The sequence below is a fragment of the Hylaeus anthracinus genome, unplaced genomic scaffold (assembly GCF_026225885.1).
Source record: "Hylaeus anthracinus isolate JK02 unplaced genomic scaffold, UHH_iyHylAnth1.0_haploid 4, whole genome shotgun sequence".
In the NCBI taxonomy this organism is placed as follows: domain Eukaryota; kingdom Metazoa; phylum Arthropoda; class Insecta; order Hymenoptera; family Colletidae; genus Hylaeus; species Hylaeus anthracinus.
Genome location: NW_026535289.1, coordinates 2,412,428 through 2,435,676, shown reverse-complemented (window position 1 = coordinate 2,435,676; position 23,249 = coordinate 2,412,428). Strand labels below are relative to the sequence as shown.

At 35.0% G+C, this 23,249-nt stretch overlaps 2 protein-coding genes across 3 annotated transcripts; both read left to right on the top strand.

The window, feature by feature from the left end:
- Window positions 1-622: 622 nt before the first annotated feature.
- Window positions 623-3,802, top strand: LOC128894533 (integrin-linked protein kinase homolog pat-4). The gene is made up of 6 exons (XM_054156321.1): window positions 623-1,133; window positions 1,460-1,625; window positions 1,723-1,915; window positions 1,996-2,076; window positions 2,155-2,828; window positions 2,911-3,802. The coding sequence occupies exons 1-6, from the start codon at window positions 1,045-1,047 to the stop codon at window positions 3,055-3,057; spliced, it is 1,350 nt and encodes a 449-aa protein (XP_054012296.1). The 5' UTR covers window positions 623-1,044; the 3' UTR covers window positions 3,058-3,802.
- A 1,038-nt stretch (window positions 3,803-4,840) lies between these two features.
- LOC128894531 (esterase FE4-like) lies at window positions 4,841-22,914 on the top strand. 2 transcript variants are annotated; one of them, XM_054156319.1, is made up of 9 exons: window positions 4,841-4,978; window positions 12,355-12,557; window positions 15,015-15,309; window positions 16,063-16,248; window positions 18,458-18,657; window positions 20,585-20,741; window positions 20,837-21,163; window positions 22,461-22,605; window positions 22,681-22,914. In XM_054156319.1, the coding sequence occupies exons 2-9, from the start codon at window positions 12,423-12,425 to the stop codon at window positions 22,814-22,816; spliced, it is 1,581 nt and encodes a 526-aa protein (XP_054012294.1). In that variant the 5' UTR covers window positions 4,841-4,978; window positions 12,355-12,422; the 3' UTR covers window positions 22,817-22,914. The 2 variants fall into 2 exon arrangements, with proteins under 2 accessions (XP_054012294.1, XP_054012292.1); XM_054156317.1 differs by lacking the exon at window positions 4,841-4,978 and having other exon boundaries at window positions 12,012-12,557.
- The last annotated feature ends 335 nt before the right edge of the window (window positions 22,915-23,249 follow it).

The following is a 23,249-nucleotide window of genomic DNA, read 5'->3' as shown; positions in this document are numbered from 1 at the left end:
CACTGATCGACGAAGGCGACGGTAGGAAGCGACGAGGCACTGATGCAGTTGAAGGCGTGCATTTATCACGATTAGACGCGCTTCGTATATAATATTTTTTCTATTTTATTTTTACATAATGTAGAAAGTAATTGAATTTGAAGCAATTCAAGATGGTGACAATGGAAGTGTGGTGTTGTACGATCGGAATGGCTTACGTCTTTAAAAAAAGAATGCATGTGGCCTCCATATAAATTAATGGAAAAATTTAATAAAGCTTTACAAGAGGGGATAATGCCCGTTAATGAACGGTACACATCCAAAAGTTGAATAAAAGACTAACATTACAAAATTTCAAATATACAAATTGGTTTTTATTTCAATTTTATTATTCAATTAAGGTATAAATCTCATATGTAGGATAAAGCTCAATGAAGGATATATTCTTAGGTCCATAGTCAGTATACACAGGCAAACTCACCCATCTATTAAAACCTGACGTGCAGCGCCATTCGGCAGCGACACATACTATCCAAACATCTAGCTTCTCAGATATGTAGATCCCTACATTAAACGTCTGCTAACGCTACCTACAAACTGACCGCTAACCAAAAATAGGTCGGTGATCCCACTATTCTTGCTGTTTTCGCATTCAGTTTTTACGTGAGTTCGTGGGGAGTATGAAGTAACTGGTTGAAGTAGTCTTCATCACGATTCACGCGTCATATATGGTCACATGTATAATCGTGCACACATTAAAGTGCATTCAATTATGATCGCAGTATTATATTAGCCATTGTACAGGATTACACCGATTCGTTTTTACATTGTCATGTCTGGTCAGAGAAAATCTTCATATAAACATCACAATCAATCAGTATGTGAAGTATAAAGAAGTTACTCAGTTTTTGTGTCAGTGTCGCTCTTGCGGAAATATGGTTATATTTAGTATATGACGGGCATAGCGTTGTGATCGGCAACATTGGTTGTGGAGCACGAAGCACTGCCACTCCCCCGTTGGAGTATTAATACGTCTTTCTTATTTTATTTGATAACTTCGAGAAAATGGAAGATATTTTCCAATGGTGTCGCGAAGGAAATGCCATGCAAGTGCGTGTTTGGCTGGATGACACTGAACATGACATGAATCAAGGGTAAATACAGGAAAACTCCTTTTTTGGAATGGAACCGCTTAATCTTTTGACTTTTCAATTCGTTTAATCTTTCCTTTTAGTCATTAATCCTTCGCTTTTTTTCTATTTTCATAATGCTCTCCCAGCCAATTTGAATTGTCATTTATGTTCGAATATTTTCTATGTTTATCATCTACACAATTGTAAACAAAAGAATTTGAAATCATTCTTTTTTTCTTTTTTACACAAGATAATATGATTCCTTTACTGTATCTCACTGTTTCATTTATTATGATTAACTTTGACCTAAATTTTATTTCACTTATGATTTCATATTCTATGTATAGAGATGATCATGGATTCAGTCCACTCCACTGGTGCTGTAAAGAGGGCCACTTGAAATTGGCAGAGTTGCTAGTTAGTAGAGGAGCAAGAATTAATGCTACCAATAGAGGAGATGACACTCCACTTCATCTTGCTTCTGCTCATGGCCACAAGGAAATAGTTCAACTAGTAAAGCAAATTTATTTAATAGAGTTAAATGTTATTCAATGTTATAAAATAAGTATTTCTATGCCAATACAAGCTTTAATTATACTTAAATTTATAGTTACTTAGAAATCGTGCTGATGTTAACGTTACAAATGAGCATGGAAACACTGCCCTTCATTATGCATGTTTTTGGGGTGACCAAGCAGTTGCTGAAGAATTGGTAGCTGCTGGTGCTCTCGTATCCATTGCAAACAAGGATGGTGATACACCTTTGGATAAGGCAAGAGGTCTTCTTGCTAAGAGATTACATGGTACTTGTTTAATAAAGAATACATTCATATTATACATGGGCTATTGCACTCTATTGTATCATTCAATTTTGTTTTATTAGATTTAGCTGTAGAATATGGGCAGGACTTGAAGAAGATTCAGTTTAAAGATCAAAGCTGGTTAGGTTTAAAAACCAGAAGTCGTAAGTAATATTGTATTAGTTATGATAGTAAATGCTGGTCCATACAATAGTTAGAAATACTTGTGTTATTCTTTATAGGAGATGCAACACTGTCGCGGCATAAAGGAATTAATATGGCAGACTTGTCATTACATACTCATTTAGCAAGTACACCGAGTGGTGATACTTGGCGAGGACGTTGGCAGAATAACGATATAGTGGCTAAAATTTTAAATATACGCGAGTGTACGGCCCGCATTTCGAGAGATTTCAACGAAGAATTCCCGAAACTAAGAATTTTCTCACATCCCAATGTTCTACCTGTTCTTGGTTGCGTTAATCAACCACCACAGTTAGCAACCGTTTCACAGTATATGGCTCGTGGTAGTTTGCACCGACTTTTACATGGAGGTACAGGTGTAGTTGTTGATACGGCGCGAGCACTGAGATTGGCGCTCGACGTTGCAAGAGCAATGGCATTTCTTCATGGACTCGAAAGGCAGAACAGATGTAGATTTCACTTGAATAGCAAACACATTATGATTGACGAAGATCTAACAGCTCGTGTGAACATGGCGGACTCGAAATTTTCCTTTCAAGAGGTTGGCCGAATTTATGAACCAGCATGGATGTCACCAGAAGCCTTGAGTAAACGTCCAGCTGACATAAATCTAGAAGCCAGTGATATGTGGAGTTTTGCAGTCTTGTTATGGGAACTTGCAACTAGAGAAGTTCCATTTGCAGATCTTTCGCCAATGGAATGTGGCATGAAGGTCAGTTTATATTTCTTTATCGTAAATTTAATTAATGCAAATTCATAGATTGTTTAATCGAGTACTTTCACATCTATTGTAGATTGCACTTGAAGACCTGCGCGTTAGTATACCACCGGGAATCTCACAGCACCTTGCTAAACTTATTCGAATTTGTATGAATGAAGATCCAGGAAAGCGTCCATCTTTCGATATGGTTGTTCCAATACTCGACAAAATGAAACGTTAGCTTGTGGTACAATGTCTCATTTGCTTTTTATAATTTCCAAAATTATCGAAAGAAATACGTCATTCCTAAGGAAACATGATGGACCTAACTATACAGAACTTACAAAAACGTTAAAAATGTTCAACACAGTGCCTCTATTAAAATGACTAAATTATATTTTTTATACGATAATATTTCATGAAACAATGTGCCTCCAAAAATTTCCACAATATTGTATTTATATACAGTGACAAGATTGTTGTTACACATAATTTATAATGTGTATGTATTTATTCTGATTATATCTACGTTGTCTAATGAATATTAACATTCTTTTTTTTTAAACATACAAATTTTTCTAGCTGGAATTTTGTTTTTCATATTGTCATTTATTGAACGTTATAAATATATATTTAATATTGCATTCATTGTATCATGATCGAGTGTGACGCATCATCCTTGAAACCAATTTTTCTTAGTACATGTCTTTCTAGAAGTAGGTCCTGTCGAGAACACATCCTCTGTACAGGGTGTATGGAGGGTGCAATATATGCAGCAGCGTTTTCCAAAATAAGGAACGTGGCTTCTGGGAAAGACGTTTTATAATTCAAGGGAAATGTAGAACAAATGTTTACTGCCGAAAAACGCGAATAAATAAAACAACTTTCATTGTATTGATCATCTGAGTTTTAAAACTATAGAACTATATTTTTTGTGTATTATTTTTAATGTATTACTTATTTAATAAATGCCTTCATTCTTAAAATGAATTGCGTTTTAGCATATATATAATTTTAAAGTGATTAATTTCTGTTTATATAGATAAGTAATAATCTTACCAATGCCCTAAATAAAAATATTGAATATTTATGAAAAGAGATAATTTTAAAAATAAATTATTTTTTAAATAATTCTGAAAACAATTCACAAAATTTATCGTGAAGTCACAGCGCTGTTAAAGAAGAAACCGTCGTCAACCGTAAGATTCGCGTGTGCGTAAGGTAGATGCGCGGGGGTCTATTCGCCACCAATTGGATCACTATACAGGATGTCCCAAAAATGTTGTAATACCTTGGAGAGGTGGTTCGAGAGGTGGTTTGAAACAACTTTTTCCTTAGCGAAAATGTTGTCCGAGACTTCGTTAAGCAGATATTAACAAAAAACCCCGACCAATCAAAGCGCGCGTATACCGTTTGAGCGGCCGCGGTAGTGTATGAGCGCGGCCGCCTATCGCGTGTCGCATAGCCTACGCTCAACCGGCATACTCGCGCTCTGATTGGGCGGGGTTTTCACTTAATATCTCCTTAACGAAACCTCGGACAACATTTTCGCTAAGGAAAAAGTTATTTGACATCACCTCCTGAACCACCCCTTTCAAGCTGTTACAACATTTTTGGGACACCCTGTATGAATCATAGAAATAACGAGGGTGCTTTCTGAAGATGCATAAATCAGCACACAATAACTAATATTTTCATCGGGGTGAATAAGTTGGTATATGAATGAAAATATGCAATGCAAAATATTGCTATAAAAATTACAAAGATTACAATTTTTTAACAACACAATAATGTAGAGGCGTTATTGATATGCGCGAGTAACTTTTCCGCTGTAGGATAATTAGCTAATTACTTTCTGTGGTTAAAATTTGATTAACTTATTAGTGAAACTATGAATCGTATTTGCTGTTTATAGATATTGTTATACTTTCTGTTTGAGACTTGTTTGCACAATTGACTCATAGATTTACGGAAAGCTTACGTAATGTTTTCATTCTGTGATAGATATATCTACTATAGTTGTACAAGAACATAGTTGTACAGTTGAAAACAAGAACGGATACAATCGAAACTTAACTGTATTTGTGAGTAACTGCACCGGCTCAGTACTTCAATACATTCGGTCGCTACACCACTTTCATTCTTCATTCATCTAAGCGTGGGTAAATAATACAGTTTATAATACATTCAACTGTAATACAATAATTTATATTTAATTGTAAATGTACGAAGTGAAGTTATTTGCACGTTTACCGTGATACAATTATCTGCACACTTATCTGCTACCAAAGTCTGCACATGCTAAGTCTGCTTGCAACATAGAGACCAAATGTAACTCACTGGTAAGTATAAACCTGCGATAGACACGAAAACGGTATCGCCATTTTGCGGTCTAAAGGTCGAACTAATTTTCAATTTATATGTATATATATGACACTTATTAGCCCCTTAATATCTCGTTTTCCTTATGATTAATTAAATAATGAGTGTAGAAAATAATAAAATGGTTAGCGCATGCTGATTACGCTAATAAATAATTTTTTAAAATATTTAATTTAATATTATTTTTTAGTACTAGTGGCGTTATCCGTGGCAATCCGCCCAAGTTTGTCGAGAAATAGTTCCACCTTTTCACCGCTAGATGGCGCCACAACATGAAAAGTCTGGTGAAAATGTTAAATGCAAAAAAACGTTATTTAAACTCAATTTACTAATAACTTTAAATTCTACGATGCTTTTAGTATAGTTAAACTGTCATTATTTATTGTATTAAAGCTGTTTTCGTAAATATTAAATATTAAAAAACTACGAAATGGTGGCGCCATTTCGCAATAAACTGCCCAAGTTTCTCAAGAAATAGTTCCCTCTCCTCATCGTTAGATGGCGCCACTAAGGTTTAAATACGACATTACAGTTTATTTAAATAAATTGTTGTAGTGAATTAAATAATAACAATTCAACTATACTACTAGTATAACAGAGCTTTAAAGCATATTAAAATTAAACTAGGATAAGGTTTTTTAATTTTTAATTTTTTTCTTCATATAGTAGCACTATCTAGCGGTGAGGAGAAGGAACTATTTCTTGACAAACGGACAGTTTACGGCGAGATAGCGCCACCGCTTCGTAGTTTCTTTTAATATTTAATATTCACGAAAACAGCTTTAATACAATAATTAATGACAGTTTAACTATACTAAAAACATCGTAGAATTGAAAGTCATTATTAAATTGAGTTTAAGGAATGTTTTTTTGCATTTAATTGTCTCACTAGATTTTTCCAGATGTGGCGCCATCTAGCGTTGAGGAATTGGATCTATTATTCGACAAACTTCTAAACTTATTCGACAACTAGAACTAAAAAATAATATTAAATTAAATATTTTTAAAAATTATTTATTAGCGTAATCACGCATGCGCTAACCATTTTATTGTTTTCTACACTACATTATTTAATTTGTTAACAAGATAAGTGTCATGTATATACATATAAATTGAAAATTAGTTCGGCCTTTCGACTGCGAGATGGCGATACCGTTTTGTTCTACGTTAGCGATCAATGTTCAGCTATGCCAACGATACCGTTTTCGTGTCCATGAATCGCAGGTTTATACTTACCTGTCTCCTGAAAGGTTAATTTCATGCAATTGATTTGAATTGATTCTGATGTATACATTCCTTGACCGATCATTGACGTCTGAAACTGACTCTGCTGTGTACAATCCGTCGTGAAAATATTTGGACATCAATATAATTTCAATCTTTTTATTCTATGCTTTAAATAAATATGTAATAAACGAAACGTACAGTTTCTAATTGCCAAAAATACAATAACTTTGATGTTTCTAATCCACGTATTTCTAATGCGTTATTTATTTCCCTAGACTCTTCGATTTACTAAATGCTGTTTAATTTTCTTACCTACTTATATAAACATAATCTTAACTTAATCTGTCGTAGTGAAATTTTTAGACGATACGTTACATAGTTTTATGAGGTATCTAGGTATCCAATTAGACATCTTAATAATATTTGTCGGTTTGATTGATTTTTTATTTGTTTTGAGTTAATTAAAGATTTACTGAAGCGATATTGATTAAATCTTCCCTATTTTGTTCTGTATGCATCATATTATATGATTATAATATTTGCCTTTCATCAAAAATTTTGGAAAGGGAAATGCATTTTCTAGTAATTGGCTTTACGTCTCGATAAGTCAAAATTTGTTTATGCGTAAAAGAACTAACCACCAACGCTTAGCGACATTAACTAAAAATAGTTTTAGATATTGGTAAAGACAATTGCTGCCATAACTTTATCGACGAGGAAGTGACTTCAGACTGTAGAGTTCGAGTTCCTCTGGGAAAATTTCACGTTTTTACTTTAGATAATTCATTTCCTTTTGCGGTTTCCTGTTATTTCGCGTGTCGCGTCTAATTTAAGTTCGCAATATCTAGTAAATTAATCACACATATATCTACCAGTTTAGCGATAAGGGAGCAGTTGTTCTTCAGTTAAAAAATTTAAGACATTTTTCTCTCTATATTGATAGCTTGAAGTCTACAAAGTACGATCCTACTCGATTTTTAACGAATATGGAATTTTTGGGAGTTACGCAAGTGTGATGAATAATTTAGATTAAAAGGGCAAACGGAATCAGCGTGGTTCTAGTTAATAGGTTGTATAATCAGTCATATAGTACTATTAATCTTTGTGGGGAACCTTCGTCTAGATATTCTTTTTTAATGTGGACATTATCTGACTATGTGTTAGGGTGCGAAGGTCACTTTACGTAGACAAATAATAAATATATTATCTAATACATTTCAGTCGTTCTAGATAACAATAAAAAAATTTCTGTTGAGATTAAGAAAACGAGGTACTCTTCGATCGGGCTGATATTTTTTATCATAGATAGTCCTTGACCTGGCGATTACAATGGTGGTCATCTTGACACTTAACTCCTCCCTCGTCCCCCATGGACCAAAAACTGAATCGGTACGAAAGTGTTGCTATATACAATACAACATGCATGATAAAATGCATAAGAAAATGTATAACAAAATGCAGACGAAGTGTGGGGTTCGACTCACTAAAACCTCTACGGAAAACTATACGCATGCTGGGGGGCTACGCCCCCTGGACCTCCCTGAAACCAATATACAGGGTGTCCCAAAAATGTTGTAACATCTTGAAAGAGGTGGTTCGGGAGGTGATTTGAAACAACTTTTTCCTTAGCGAAAATGTTGTCCGAGGCTTCGTTGAGGAGATATTAACAGAAAACACTGACCAATCAGAGCGCGAGGATGCCGGTGGAGTGTAGGCTACGCGCTAGCCGGCTTCGCTCATACGCTACCGCGGCCCTCCACCAGAATACTCGCGCTCTGATTGGTCAGTGTTTTCCGTTAATATCTCCTCAACGAAGCTTCGGACAATATTTTTGCTACGGAAAAAGTTGCTTCAAATCACCTCCCGAACCACCCTTTTCAAGGTGTTACAACATTTTTGGGACACCCTGTACATCCTTCAAAGTAACCTCGTACGAGGGTCGATCAAATATAAACGAGACTTTTGTTTCTGATTGCGTAAACTTAAAGGAAGCGGGTGACCGCTTCTACAGTATATTGTTTAGGATGTCAGGAGTGGGGAGAGCATTGCATTATTGAGTTCAGACAAGTTTGACAGTAACATTCACAATGTTAGAGCAACAAGTGCACGTCTTAGTTGCGCAACGCATAATTATTAAATTTCTTACCCATGAAGGCGTCAAATTAGTTGAAATTTTGCAAAAATTGATGGTACAGTTTGGGGATCAAACACTATCAAGGACTTGCGTGTTTGGCTGAGATAAGAAATTCAAGTAAGGACGTAACAAGTTGAAAATGTGGAACATGATCGCCGTCCTCGAAGCAGCATTACGGAGAAGAACATTCGTACGATTCGAATCCTTCTTGAAAGCGATCGACGTCTGACACTTTCTGAAATTACAGCCCAGGTTGGAATAAGTTATGGGAGCTGTGAGCTTTTAAGGGGTTAGTCGCAGTCAGAAAAATGGAAACGGAATAAAATGTAAATATATTACAAAGTATGTCTTAAAGAACTATAAAAGAATTTTTGTTTTAAAAAAAGGTTAATTCATTTCGTCATAACAGGCGATGGCGTGGGTGGCCACTTGGTTTGCGGTGAGCAAGATTTCTTCAAACTGATGCACCTGAAAACAAAACTAAAGGTAGGATTTAGAAAAGATATCAAACTAACGGGTCCCTGAACGAAGGACTTTTTATTCTCTTGTATACTTTTTTTTTTATCCTATATTGAATCGCTTAATTTTAGTGAAAAAATTGAAAATCACCTTCAAATGTACGCCATCTTGTTTTAAATGAATTTTTTCCAAAATCCTTCGTTCAGGGACCCGCTAGACTAATCTATTTTCGAAATCTACCTTTGATTTTGTTTTCAGGTAAACCAGTGTAGAGAAATCTTGCTCACCGCAAACCTATATTTTTAAATCATCGTCTACGTCATCGGTTATTATGACGATATAAATTAAACGCTTCTTAAAACAAAATATGTTTTTTAGTTCTTTAAAACATGCTTTATAATATACGTAATTGTTATTTCTGCGAATTATTATTTAATAACCAAAAAAAATCACAAAAAAATGTTGTTTTTCGTCTTCCTGACTGCGACCAACCCCTTAAGGGAGTAAAGGTTGCTGATCGTTTCAAAAGTCGTGACCAACCGATTCGAGACGTCATTCTCTTCCACGACAACGCTCCGTCCCATACTGCAGCTAACTTGCAAAACATTAGAGGAAATGAGATGGACTCCACTTGACCATCCTCCCTACAGCCCTGACCTATCGCCCTGCGATTTCCATCTCTTTGGAGCACTTAAAGAAGCACTAGAAGGACAACGGTTCCTAGACGATTCGGCGGTGGAGGCCTTTGTGCGCAATTGGCTCCTAACGCAGCACTCTTCGTTTTACGATACTGGGATTAAGGGAGTATTATCGTCTAGAAGTTTGTTTTTTCAGTAATTTTTAGGAATTAATTACAACCCTTCCAATCCGCTGGGAAAAATGCATTTCCAAAGCAGGAGATTATGTTGAAAAGTGACACGTGCTTGGATATTTTATTACACTGAATAAAAGTATTTTAAAAATAAAGTCTCGCTTATATTTGATCCGCCCTCGTATTTACACATCTGCGAGATGCACTGCAGCACGCATAGTTAGGCGCTTCACCCCCAAACTTCTAACCGGGAGCAAGTCCTCGGACTTCAGTGGGAGTGACCTTAAACATATGTCAAGGTCAAGGTCATCAGAGATACCTCCCTTAATGTAAAAATTTACCAAAACCACTTTTCGAAGCATTTAGTTTTTGATCCCTGGTGGGAGAGGGGAGCAGAGTTAAGGGCTAAGATGATCACCATTGTAATCGCCAGGACTATCTATGATAAAAAAATCAGCCCGATCGGAGGGTACCCCGTTTTCTTAACCCTAGCCAATTTTTCATTAGCATTCGCGTTATCAAACCAATGCCTTTCTTTATAACCACATATATCATCGACATTATTCATTTTGTTGATATAGAAAAATGATCTATTGTATTCCGAAAATACTCAGAATAAATGGTAAAAACCTCGGATGGATCGATTGTATCGTTTACTTGGAACAAATTCTTCAAAAATGTTTGCTTTTTAACTGAAAAGTTACTATACCATTAGAGTTATCTTGTATAAAGACGACAGCAACTATACTATAGTAATATTATGTTCTGCATTTTTTACTTCATTCTATTCTATTTCGTGCAAAACTTACGTCTAGATTCCAATGTAGTTTTAATAGCGATTACATGCTTTTCTGGAATTCGAATTCACAAATGGAGATATCATAGTACTAATGTTTGTTTTTCATCACTTTTTTTTTACTTAATTGTAACTCTTTTGAATCAAATAATTCCACGTGATTGTTTCACATGAAATTCTAACAGATTTTCTTGCGTTATAATAGTTGTTCCGTGAATTTATTTAAGGGGGGATCCTGAATTAGGAGGTCTAAAAAAAGCGGTTTTTCGTGAATTTTTGTAGGATAAAAAAAATGATTAATTCTATCGAACATTTTCTCCTATTTTCATACATATTTGAGTAGTTTGTACAAATTTGTTCAACAAGAAATATTCAAATTGAGTCGACTGTGACGCACATTTGTAGAGCACTTCACAGTTAAAACCTCCTATCGGCGGGAAAGATGCAGGTCGTACTTTTGGTTTTACACAAAAAAACCAAAAGAAATTTTCATTTTCATACATTTTTCTTCTATGTGAATTAAAAAACCTCCGCAAAAATGGTGAAATATGAAATTACTGCAAGTTTGAAAAAAAGAACGAATTCTTTCGGTGAAAAAAATCACTTTAACTTGATAAAAAAGTTGTTTAAAATTTTTTTTGTATGAATTTTCTTAGTTCACGTAGAAAAAAAATGTATGAAAATGAACATTTCTTTTGATTTTTTTGTGTCAAACCAAAATTACGACCTACATAGTTCCCGCCAATAGGAGGTTTTAATTGTGAAGTGCTCTACAAATGTGCGTCACAGTCGACTCAATTTGAATATTTCTTGTTGAACAAATTTGTACAAACTACTTAAATATGTATGAAAATAGGAGAAAATGTTCGACAGAGTTAATAATTTTTTTCATCCTAAAAAAATTCACAAAAGCCGCTTTTTTTAGACCTCCTAATTCAGGATACCATCTTAATGGACGATTTTAACAAAACCCCGCTTGATTGTTCTTTGATTAAATATGACTAATATAATCTTATTTCGATTTAAATGGACCATCCCAGTTTTATGAAAAATAATATTAAAATTTTGTTATTTTAACACCGACCCATATGGATATACAGATTTTCACGTGAATTTTTTCAATCTAAATCAAAATGCAATTTAGGAACTTGTTGAAACTTTGATATGCTATAAAAAACGAAATTATAAATCATTTTAAAGAAAATAACAATTATTGGCCACGCCGTTACTGAGATGTAAATTATTAACTGTCAGCGTTGTTGTCACAATCATTTATTGAGTACTTTTACATTTCTAATTCTATTTTAGGACATGACGATCTCGAAACACTACCGTAACTAAGATGAAAAACACGTTACAAACCGTATCTCGACGGTGCATTGTTTTTTCGAATTTCAGTCGGTACGTGACATTATACAGCGTGTCAATGTTAAGAACTGGTTTCTGTAACCTCTATCATACTAATTTCCCTTAAAATTAAAATACCAAATGTGTAGAAAAAGTTGTTTTCCATGTTTCCTGAAAACATGTGTATTCGAGAGCGATACTTCCCGTGAAAATAGTACCAATCAAATTATTTTTTAATGCATTCAGATACAATTTATCGCGGTAACTTAATGATGTGTATGCAACTGACATTTACCGTTTTATCTCATACTGTGGCATCATGATTTCATATCAGAATTTTCGAGGTAAATCAAGTACATGATTACGTTACGGTTGCGGCTAGCGATATCTACGCAGTTTTTGTCGAGACAGCAGCGAAGACTTATCAAGGTGGTTGGAACTTTGCCAACAATGGACGAGCCGATAGTCACAGTAAAGCAAGGCAAACTCCGAGGATGCACCGTTCAAGGTGTTCTAGGGTCCAGTTACATCGCGTTTCACGAGATACCTTTCGCTGCACCACCTGTTGGAAAACTCCGATTCCAAGTAATAAACATATATTAATTGAAAAGTAATCACAAGGGAGTTATTGCGTTCTCCGCTTGCTATGCATTTTTATTTATCTATCTATCTATACATCGAATGTCTATGTTTTAATTATTGAAATATTATTATATGTAAGATTAAATGTAAACAATGTTACTCCAATGAAAAATTGTAATTTTCTATAACTCATTTTATATTCAGTTTTGAATAAACTAGGTCGGTTCTTTGGTAAACCATGGTAATGAAATGTAAATTAAAAGACACAGTTTAATCGATACAAACTACTATTTACATTCATATCCATTATGGTTGGCCAGCATAATACATACTGATAATAGGACTAGATTACTTTTCACAATTGTAGATTATGCGAAAGTATATGCGACTTCAGATTCATACATACAGTGGGTGTAGAAAGTATTCGTACACCGATCAATTTCCAAAAAAACTGTATAAAATTGTAATTTATTAACTTATTCTTTATAAACAATGAGATTCTACACATTCTCGGAAATCTCTAGAATAGATAGATTACTACAAAAAAATAGCTATTTATGTAAGTTGCGAAATTAACAAGAAAAAAACAATTAATCGATAGAAATATTGAAGCAATAAGTATTCGCGCAACTGATTAATTTTTAAAACTTCGTTAAAAAAAAAAGGAATTTACATTAATTTATAAGTACATAATACTTCCTTCGAGAGATTTCCGTTTGATTTTATAATTATTGGAACTCTTCTAAGCATTAAATTAACTAAATTATTAGTTATTCGAAGTGGGATCTTCTTCAATTCCTCTATTAGAGCCATTTTTAAACGTACTTTCCTGGAAATTTGATGTTTTCTAATTCGTACGGAGCAATAAACTAATGTGCTTACGTTACAAACTCTGCTGTAAATGGTTCGTTATAAGAATCGTACAAATACTTATTGCTTCTATACTTTTACCTACTTTCCGCATTTTTTTGTTAATTTCACAAATTATATTAACTAGTAATTGTTGTTTGAACTATATCTATGTATCTTAAAGACTTCCGAGAATATGTAAAATATCATTGATTATAGAAAAAAAAGTTAAGAAAGTACAATTTCACAGAAAAGTTTTTTGGGAAAATGATCGATGTACGACTACATTCTACACCCACTGTAGTTATAGGGGGTTGATGAAGTATGCATGAGCATAATTGTATTAGAGAACACGGAGATACAATCTTAATTAATTATGGTTAATTCTGTAACAATTGTTTAGTATTTATTTGAAGGAATGTTTGAACATTTGTAAAAAAGGGCATGCGAACATGCGTATTGTTCGCTTGCGAGAAAAATATGACTGGCGATGTACGCAGATTTTGTTAACTTTTTATAATTATGGATCAGTTAGCTATTTTATTTTAGTAAGTTTTTCTCAGGTTAACGAAAAGAAATATTTCCCTGGTCTGAAATTTTAGAAGAGTGATGAACACATTCTTTTCGCGCACGAACAATATACAGGGTGTCCCAAAAATGTTGGAGGTCCTTGAAAAGGGTGGTTCAGGGGGTGATGTGAAACAACTTTTTCCTTTGCTATATATATATATATATATAACTGTACGAAAAAACTATGATTGTATATATATATATACAGGGTGTCCCAAAAGTCGGGGAGGAGCCGGAAATGGGGGGTAGCTGAGACGATTCTGAACAAAAATTTCCTTTGCAAAAATGTCGGATGGGGCTTCGTTAAGGAGATATTAAGCGAAAACCCCGACCAATCAGAGCGCGCGTAGATCGTTGGAGCGGCCGCGGTAGCGAAGGTTACGCGCTGACGGCCGCGCTTGTACGCGAACAAGTGACTCCGACGTGCATCGAAGGACATTGACGCTGCCGTCTAGCGCGAAGCCTTCACTACCGCGGCCGCTCCAACGGTCTACGCGCGCTCTGATTGGTCGGGGTTTTCGGTTAATATCTCCTTAACGAAACCCCATCCGACATTTTTGCAAAGGAAATTGTTGTTCAGAATCGTCTCAGCTACCCCTCATTTCCAGCTCCTCCCCGACTTTTGGGACACCCTGTATATATATATATATATATATATATAATCATAGTTTTTTCGTACAGTTTCACAGATTTTTTGGAACATCTTTGATTTTGAAGATACATTGAAAAGCCGTCTTAGAAAAAGTGCTGATATAGTTTATGTCACATATTGTACATATATTTCTGAGATAATACACTTTAAAAAATATTTTTCACAAGAAATTACTGCTGATTCGTATTAACCAAACTATAATCGGCATAAGCCATAATCCAAGAACTCCTAGAAGTTAACACACCGTTGATGATTAATAAAGTAGTGTTTACTTTTCTTGATGATAACACAGAAATCACGTTTTTTGCCGTCTGTCGCTTCAGAAATACACGTGCGATGCGTTAATCGTTATTTCCAGCGAGGATTTACGATTTCCATTCATGATACAGGATCCGAAACCACCTGCGCCATGGACAGGTATCAGAGATGCGTCCAAATATGTCGGGAAAGCCTGTACACAAGTAAGGGAAGTCGCACCTTTCGATGTGTTCGGTGATGAAGACTGCCTTTACCTTAATGTATTTACGAATTCCATTTCCGACTGTGCACGTAAACCGGTTATGTTCTGGATTCATGGCGGTTCATTCATAGTTGGAAGTGCCAGTTACAACGTGAAGAGGCCTGACTACTTAATCAAACAAGACGTTGTCATTGTTATGACTAATTACAGGCTAGGCGCATTCGGTTAGTACCATTTTTATTTATCTTTTACCGACGAAAGAAATAGGAAATTGATAGTAAGATCGATATCACTGTAGCGATATTATTAAAAGAGTTATATTTATAAAATATTAATGAACAAACAATACAATGATTTGTTTTCAAACTTTTACTGTGCTTTACTGAACGCTCAAATAAAGAAAAACCGGTCTCATGATGTCATTAAAATTGCGTTAATCTATTCTACAGTGTACACAACTGAGCACTGCAAAAAAGACACTAGAGACCGATTGACAATATTGTGATCGCGGGTTTTATATGAGACCTAAGAACTAAAAATTTTCTAAATTAGATTACCTACAACTATAGCCCGACGTATGATTTTTTCGTTATTCCGATAAATTAGAAAATGGCGGGACTTTAAAAACAAAATTTCAGGAAAAAAGTTATTTATTTATTAAAAAAAATCAATTTAAAAGAAACTCATGGTCTCGAACTCATAGTTTTTTTATAGATAAATTTATAATGCTTCAGTAGCTTTCGCTCGAGCATTTAGCACTGCTTTATTCACAGGTTTGTAACTCTAGTAATTATAGAGATTTGTTATACAAATTATTACACATCGTTCTTGAAGTATGTTTGTTATTAAAAATGTTACAGTATCGTGTCTCCTTAAAAACTAAAAAAAGTTTAATTACGTTTTGTCCGAAAATTCACACGGTAAGATCAATTATTTGTTAAAATGAGGAAACAATCGAATTGGATTGGAATTTAAAGGTTTCTTGAATCTGGGTCACCGAGCTGCGCCTGGGAACCAGGGCCTGAAGGACGTGATTGCAGCGTTGCAGTGGGTCAAGGATAATATTGCCAATTTTGGAGGTGATCCTGACAATGTCACGATTTTTGGTGCGAGCGCTGGAGGAATATTAGTTCATGCCTTAACTGTGTCGCCATGTGCTCAAGGTAATATCTATCTTCGTTTAATTATCATTAATATGTTTATCGTACACAATTCGAGGGCTATTTCTGTCCACGCTGAAGTGTGACAGTCGCGATATTTCAATAACTATTGATGACATGAAAAATTGTTTGTATGTAATCTCGGATAAAATGGGATCTCTACTGTAGCGCAAACGAAGATTAATAAATGGAATTATAAAGTATTTTTTTTTGGATCATGCAATAGTGCTTTTCAAGACGGAAATGTTTATTAAGCTAATGTATTCACTCGATTAGTTTAATGTATTCACTTTATTAGTTTTCAAGACATAACGCTTAGAAATTTACTGATTTCACTGTCCAATACGACTTTTTTTCCGCGATATACACTAGGTGATTCTTATAGGGTTCCTCGTCCTAAATACGAATCCGAAAGTGCAATTGCTCCATCACTCTTAGCTTTCGAGAAATACGAGATTTAGTAAAAACGGTTGATTTTAACAGAAAACGTAATACTACTTGAAAACTACGAACGCTAGAAAGTTTTATTTAGTCTTAAACGATAGAGAAATGTTTTCTAAATATAAAAACATATTCTTTTAGAATTATCTGCTCCTTTGAATGCCTGTAAACGAACACCGAAGTTCAAAAAGTTGGCGACGCGAGTACTTTTCACGAAATACGTTTGTATTTTTATGAAAAGTTATTCGTCTAGGTCGAATTTACTATGCATTATAGGTTTCTGCAAACATTTTTGAAGAGAAAACCATCCGCGGCAAATGTTGGAACGTTTTCTAGTTCGTACAGATCCAGAAAATATTAATTTAGAACGCACGAATTCTGTTTGCCATTCATGCGTTCCAAGTTGACGTTTTGTGAAACCGTATGGATTAGAAACTGTTCCAACATTTGCCGCGGGTGGTTTTCTCCTCAGAAATGTTTGCAAAATCCGATAACGTAGTGTAAATTCGACCTAGACGAATAACTTTTCATAAAAATACAAAAGTATTTCGTGAAAAATTCACGCATCATCACCTTTTTGATCTTCGGTGTTCATTTACAGGCATTCAAAGGAGCAGATAATTCTAAAGGAATATGTTTTCATATTTAGAAAACACTCCTCTATCGTTTAATTTCACTTTCAGATTGGTATTTAGGACGAGGAACCCTATAAGAATCACCTAGTGGATATCGCAGAATTTAAAAAAAAGTTTAAATTTGTTGGACAGTGTTTTCAGCTGAGACGTCTCGGTTTGAGTGCTAAGTCATAAAAAGCGGTCCTATTGTTGCGGTGTTTGACTCCTGTTGAAATCGATAGGAAGGGTCTACGCTCGGAACAGCAAGCCCAAAATCAATAGTTATTGAAATATCGTTATTGTCACACTTTAGCGTGGACACCCTGCATTAGGTACTCTTCGAAAATATGGTTTACCTAAGAATGGTTAAATATTTTTATTGTGACACAGCTGTCAAAATATTCGTTGTATTTCCCTGATTAGTGACTTTCCTGATTCGTTTGCGTTTCACGTTATTGACGCTTCCTGTTTCTTTAAAATTGATAGTGAGTTCAAAAAAACTGATAGTGAGTGACGACCACGATCAGGAAATTGTTCAGTATAAAAAATGCACTGCTTCTTTCATAATCTGGCGACATTCACCGTAGATGAAGATCATATCAATCTTTTCCGCTTTAATGCATTTCGAGAACACCCACTTTGATCATTGAATATATAAATACACACTAGTTAGTAAGAACGGTTTAAACTATGCATAATTCAATATCTATTTAGCTTTACCGATACGCTTGAACGATTACAAGGGCAGTGTACCAAAGCAGGAAGAAACAAAATAATGTGAGGAGTGCCTTGAGACACTTTATATTCTTTTACAGATAGCCTGTGTAACCTTGAATGACCTTCAACTACATGTCATTGTACTTATCTTGAAATTCTCTATCAGAATGTGTATAAGAAACTGTATCATTCTACATAAAAAGAAGCAATCGACCTTATTATCTCCTGTACGCAACCACCGATAAAAAAGTTATTAGCACCACGTTGCGTGCCCCTTTTTTTCTATCACTAAGAGTAAGCGAATTATGCAGGTGGCCTATTTTAAATGCCTCGCTCTGTATATTGTTGCGATACGACTGACTTTTAAATGAATATAACGTGTGTCAACACGTAAATATCAGTACATAATAATAGTAATCCTAAATTATTGTTTACCTTAGGGTTGTTCCACAAAGCGATAATACAAAGTGGAGTACTGCAGTCTCCGGTGGCTATGAATCAAAGTGTTCCAGCCCGTAGCTTCAAGCTTGCGGCACACCTTGGATCAAATTCCACCGATCCTGTTCAAGTTGTTGAATTCCTGCGAACGATCGACGCCAAGGATATCGTGAAGGGTTATTCTGCTATGCTTACGAAAGAGGTAACAAGATTTTGCGCTAATTTGCATTGTGTTCTTCTCAGAAAATATTTTAGTCTTTGAAATCTTGATTTATTAAATAAAAACTGTAACAAAGCAACAATTTCAAGTTGATTCTTTTTTATGCATAAAGGTTCGTACATCCATGTTTGAAAGAATGGAAGTCTAATTTCTTTTGCTAATTATTTTAGAAACAATTAAAATGAACAATTACAATGTAAACAAATGCAAGATATACTATGCGTAATATTTTCTGAGATATTCTAATGTATAATATAATTCTGTTACAAGGTTTGCTACAACTACAGGGCGAGTCCGAAGAAACAGAACATCTAAATATCTCCGTTACTTTTCTTACCTCTTTAACGAGAATGTATTTTTCCATTAAAAAAAAGCATTGATGACCTTGAAATTTCATTAAAAAATGACCTTGAAAACTTGTTTCCTTACACAGTTACATGTGGCTCTCCAAACAGTGTAACTTTGTCCTAAGAAGTTTTTTTCTACAACGAAAAGTAACGGAGATATTTAGTTGTTCTGTTTCTTCGGACTCACCCTGTATTTGTAACAAAAGTTAGAAACGCTATGACTTTGAATTTTGACTAATCACATTTTACTTGCACAGTTAATAAAAACAAAAGAAAGACAGTAGTATTATATGAAATATAATCTTCTTTCTTGAATATGAAAAGGAGATATTTTAAAGAGTATCTCTCTCTTTTTATTTCAAAGAGGTTATCACAAAGTTATAGCCAGAAGAATTCTTCGTATTGACAATTAAAGTTGTAAGTAAAGTTTTATCTATTAATTATACAATTACTCAAACATAACGTAATATTTGATATGGTTATCTTTTGCATTAATCTAGCCTTGCACATATGACGTTGGCACATATTATTAAACACGGTTCTTACGGTTAAAAGTTCATTTTATTGTAGCGTTCTTTATACCAACGAAATCGTTGCGATCGAAACTAATCACAGTTTACAATCTTCCACAAGCGAATTCAACCCTATCAAGGTATAACATTCTTCTTGTTTTAAGTTACAAAACAGAAACGACTCAAAAGTGACTACAGAACTAAGTCTCTGATTTCGTCTCTGCTCTGAAAGGGCAAATTTGAATCTGCTTAATTATAAACTGTCATGAAAACTGGAGACCGTGGTCTGTAAGGCTGCTTCTCCAGTGGAAGTAACTCCACCGGTAACTCAGCTACAGCTCTGCAGCAGGTGATCATTTCGAATAATACTGTTGCGTCGAGTCGCTCGGATTCGCGCACCCAATAGCGACTCTGATCCAGCCACGAATTAACGGTTCTGGATCTCGTTCTTGATGTGAGGTTTCGTTAATGCTCGCGAGTTCGCGAGTTGTAAGTACATTTGAATGGTCGGTGGTGTTCTGTCCTCTGACAAGGTTGGACGAGGACTGAGGAGTTGAGAATTCTCTCGAAAAACCGTATTGAAGAAGGGGTGGGTTTGCACCCTCGCTCGCAACTACCTACGGACTCCCGCGACTCAAGGTATCCTTGCGACCATCACCTTCGCATCTGGTAACCAGCTGTAGAGTCTAGCTGTTGTCGAGGCTAGTAATAAAACAGTCTACGTTTTACTCTATTACCTGCTGCAAGGTTCGCGACGCGATTCTCCAAATATGGGTATTTTTCGGCGATCGAAACTCCGAATGCCGCTGGGGATGGTCATTATACTGTTATGTCCCTAACTGTATTTTGACATCGTCGATTGTTGAACTTTGTTTCGCGATGGTTCAACAAATACCATCATTTGTCTTCTGTTATCAACTGGACGAATAAATTCTGATTAATTAGAAACGTTAGTGTTTTATATTATGTACACAGTAATCCCGCCTACTTGTAACAGATTTTATGGCAGAGCTATGTGCAGTAGCTAACAATTATTTGATTGTTTTCCAGGAGGAACATAGTCTATGTCTTCAGTTTGGATTAAATACCGATAACATAGCGGAATACTCTGTGTTACCACAACCATATGATGAAATACTTTCGACAGTCACTGATATTCCCGTTATGGTTGGGTATACGTCTCATGAATTCATGATGTTCGTTGCAGGTGATCGTTATTCGAATAAATTCGCCGTTGGAAAACCATATGTATGACGTTTAAATATCATAGCCGTGTTTTGTACCATTTTCTTTTCGCTTCAGACAAATCCGAGAAAATGATGAAGATGTACGATATGGCTCTACCGATATTTGTAAAACGCCTAGCGGACACGAAGAATTTGAGCGACGCGGACACCGATGAACTGTTGAGAGTCGTTAGGAATCGTTATTTTGGAGGTCAACCGCTAAGCCCGGACAAGATAAACGAATTTATAGTGCTCATGAGTGATATAGCTTTCGGCGTTGGAACGTGTATCTATGTAGAGGGTCGAGTGAAGATGACAAGGGCACCTACTTATTTTTACGTATATACGTATGTCGGGAACGAAGAAACGCACACGGATCTCCTTGTGAAACGTGTTGCTACTGGTAATCATATATTTTTTTAAAGATTTACTATTATAAGACGAATATAATAAGTAATATATTAAAGCAAGGACTGCAGGGGTTACATGTCAGGAGCCTCTGCTAGCTGGAAGGCCTACAGAGATTATCTAAAGTATTGTTTTATTTGTGCATATCGAATGAAAATGTAAATACTTTAAATTATATATTTAAATCTGACTGATATTGATGTTTACAGTTACTACGGTAAGTTTATAAGAATGGTATAAGGTAATATCCATACAGGGTGTCCCAGCCTAAGTGCAGCAAAATTCCAAACATGGAAATTGCATAGTAAAATGGGGCTCATGTTTCAGCGAGAAGGAATTTTTGTTAACTTTGTTATTTAACGAGAAATGATGGTCAAGTTTCGTTTTTCAAATGGAACTATATATTTTTTTTTATACCATGCGATAGTACCTTTCAAGACGAATTCATTAAGCTTTAATGTATTCACCTGATTTTTATTAGTTTTCAAGCTATAACGCTTCAAAGTTTGCTAATTTTCAAGGAAAAATCTTGGTTCGGTCCCGGGTGGTCCCATTGATGCGGTAAGCACCATGGGGTTCTTGAAATCGATACGGAGATTCTCGCTTGCGATTCCAGGCCCAAGGAAGGAAAACAGGAAAAGTGTTGACCGCTACTGATGCGTTACTTGTAGCACCGAGAATTTTCTAGGTAGGTAATACTTTTCCTGTTTTCCTTCCTTGGGCCTGGAATCCCAAGCGAGATCCTCCGTATCGATTTCAAGAACCCCATGGTGCTTGCCGCGTCAATGGGACCGCACAAAGAATAAAGAAGGCTATTTCGAAATTCAACTCCTAATAGGGGGTAAAATGGGGTTACAACGTTTGTACGAGGAATATTTGATCTGTGATAGGATTTGTTTGAAACTTGGTCTTAATGCTCTTTGATATAATTAATTAAACACATATTTCGGCATTTTAAAAAATTCATCCCCTGATAGGGTGAATAGGAGCTGCAAGGTTTGTTTCAACGCCCAGACTAAACCATTGAACATAGAAAGCTGAAATTTTGCACAGAGGTGTACTTTATGATGTATAGGACATTATTCAAGTTGTAATATCTGTCCTATTTGCTGTTTTACATTTGCATATTTGCATTTACAATAACATTGATTAAGTTATTCAGTTAATTTGATATTAATGAGAATCAGTTAGTCAATATACTATTAAGAATTAAGTTGCTTAAAGCGTATGCAATAGAATTCAATATCAAGTTGCAATAATCAAAGCTACTAGCATTAACAAACATATTCCAGGAGCCTCTCATGTCGACGAGCTATCGTATCTGTTTTATTCTCCTTACGTCAAAATAAAAAACACTAAACCACCAGCGGAAGGTACTAAAGACAGAATCGTGATAGAACGTTTGACTAGAATGTGGACTAATTTTGCCAAGACAGGGTAAGTTATATATTGGGATTCTATAAATTGCAAACTGAATTTTGATGTCGATGTAACGGAATCTATTTATTGTAGGAATCCTACACCATGCCACGACGAATTTATTGCGACTACCTGGGAACCTGTCACACAGAATGAGCTCAAGTATTTAAATATCGGCGATGAATCGAAATTGTTAATCATGGAACCGCACGTGTTAAGCTCAAAATGAAATTTTGAAATATATAATTGTACGAGTTTTTTGTTACATTATAAGACAACTTTATACAATTAATAACAATAATAATAAATGTCATTCAGCAAGCGACACACTATAACATTTTTATTAACAATTTTATTAGTAGCTATTTGCCCAAGAAAGCAAATAACTTAAAAGATAAAAGACTTTGAAAATAAAATCCTGAAGCTCATTTCGGAGAACGCTTTATAATGTTTGTATATTCATGGTTAAGCAGAGATTAATTTGAAGATCCTATTTAGGAGTTTTATTGTAAAGCGTACATAGCAAAAGTTTCTACGTAAAAAAACACAAAAAACATATTGACAGTTTGTGTTAATTGTGAGTTAAGAGTTCTTTAATTGTTATTTCTTTAATTGAATTACTATCTAAAAGCATACATGAATATTTCTTCGTTTTTAAAAAA

What these genes read in the sequence shown, in the direction of transcription:
- LOC128894533 (XM_054156321.1), top strand. Translation starts at nt 1,045, where the DNA reads ATGGAAGATATTTTCCAATGGTGTCGCGAAGGAAATGCCATGCAAGTG. An exon ending in TCTTGCTAAGAGATTACATG is followed by an intron (nt 1,916 to 1,995) that starts GTACTTGTTTAA and finishes TTGTTTTATTAG; the next exon opens with ATTTAGCTGTAGAATATGGG. An exon ending in CAATGGAATGTGGCATGAAG is followed by an intron (nt 2,829 to 2,910) that starts GTCAGTTTATAT and finishes CATCTATTGTAG; the next exon opens with ATTGCACTTGAAGACCTGCG.
- LOC128894531 (XM_054156317.1), top strand. Translation starts at nt 12,330, where the DNA reads ATGATTACGTTACGGTTGCGGCTAGCGATATCTACGCAGTTTTTGTCG. An exon ending in TTACAGGCTAGGCGCATTCG is followed by an intron (nt 15,310 to 16,062) that starts GTTAGTACCATT and finishes TGGAATTTAAAG; the next exon opens with GTTTCTTGAATCTGGGTCAC. An exon ending in ACTAATTTTGCCAAGACAGG is followed by an intron (nt 22,606 to 22,680) that starts GTAAGTTATATA and finishes TATTTATTGTAG; the next exon opens with GAATCCTACACCATGCCACG.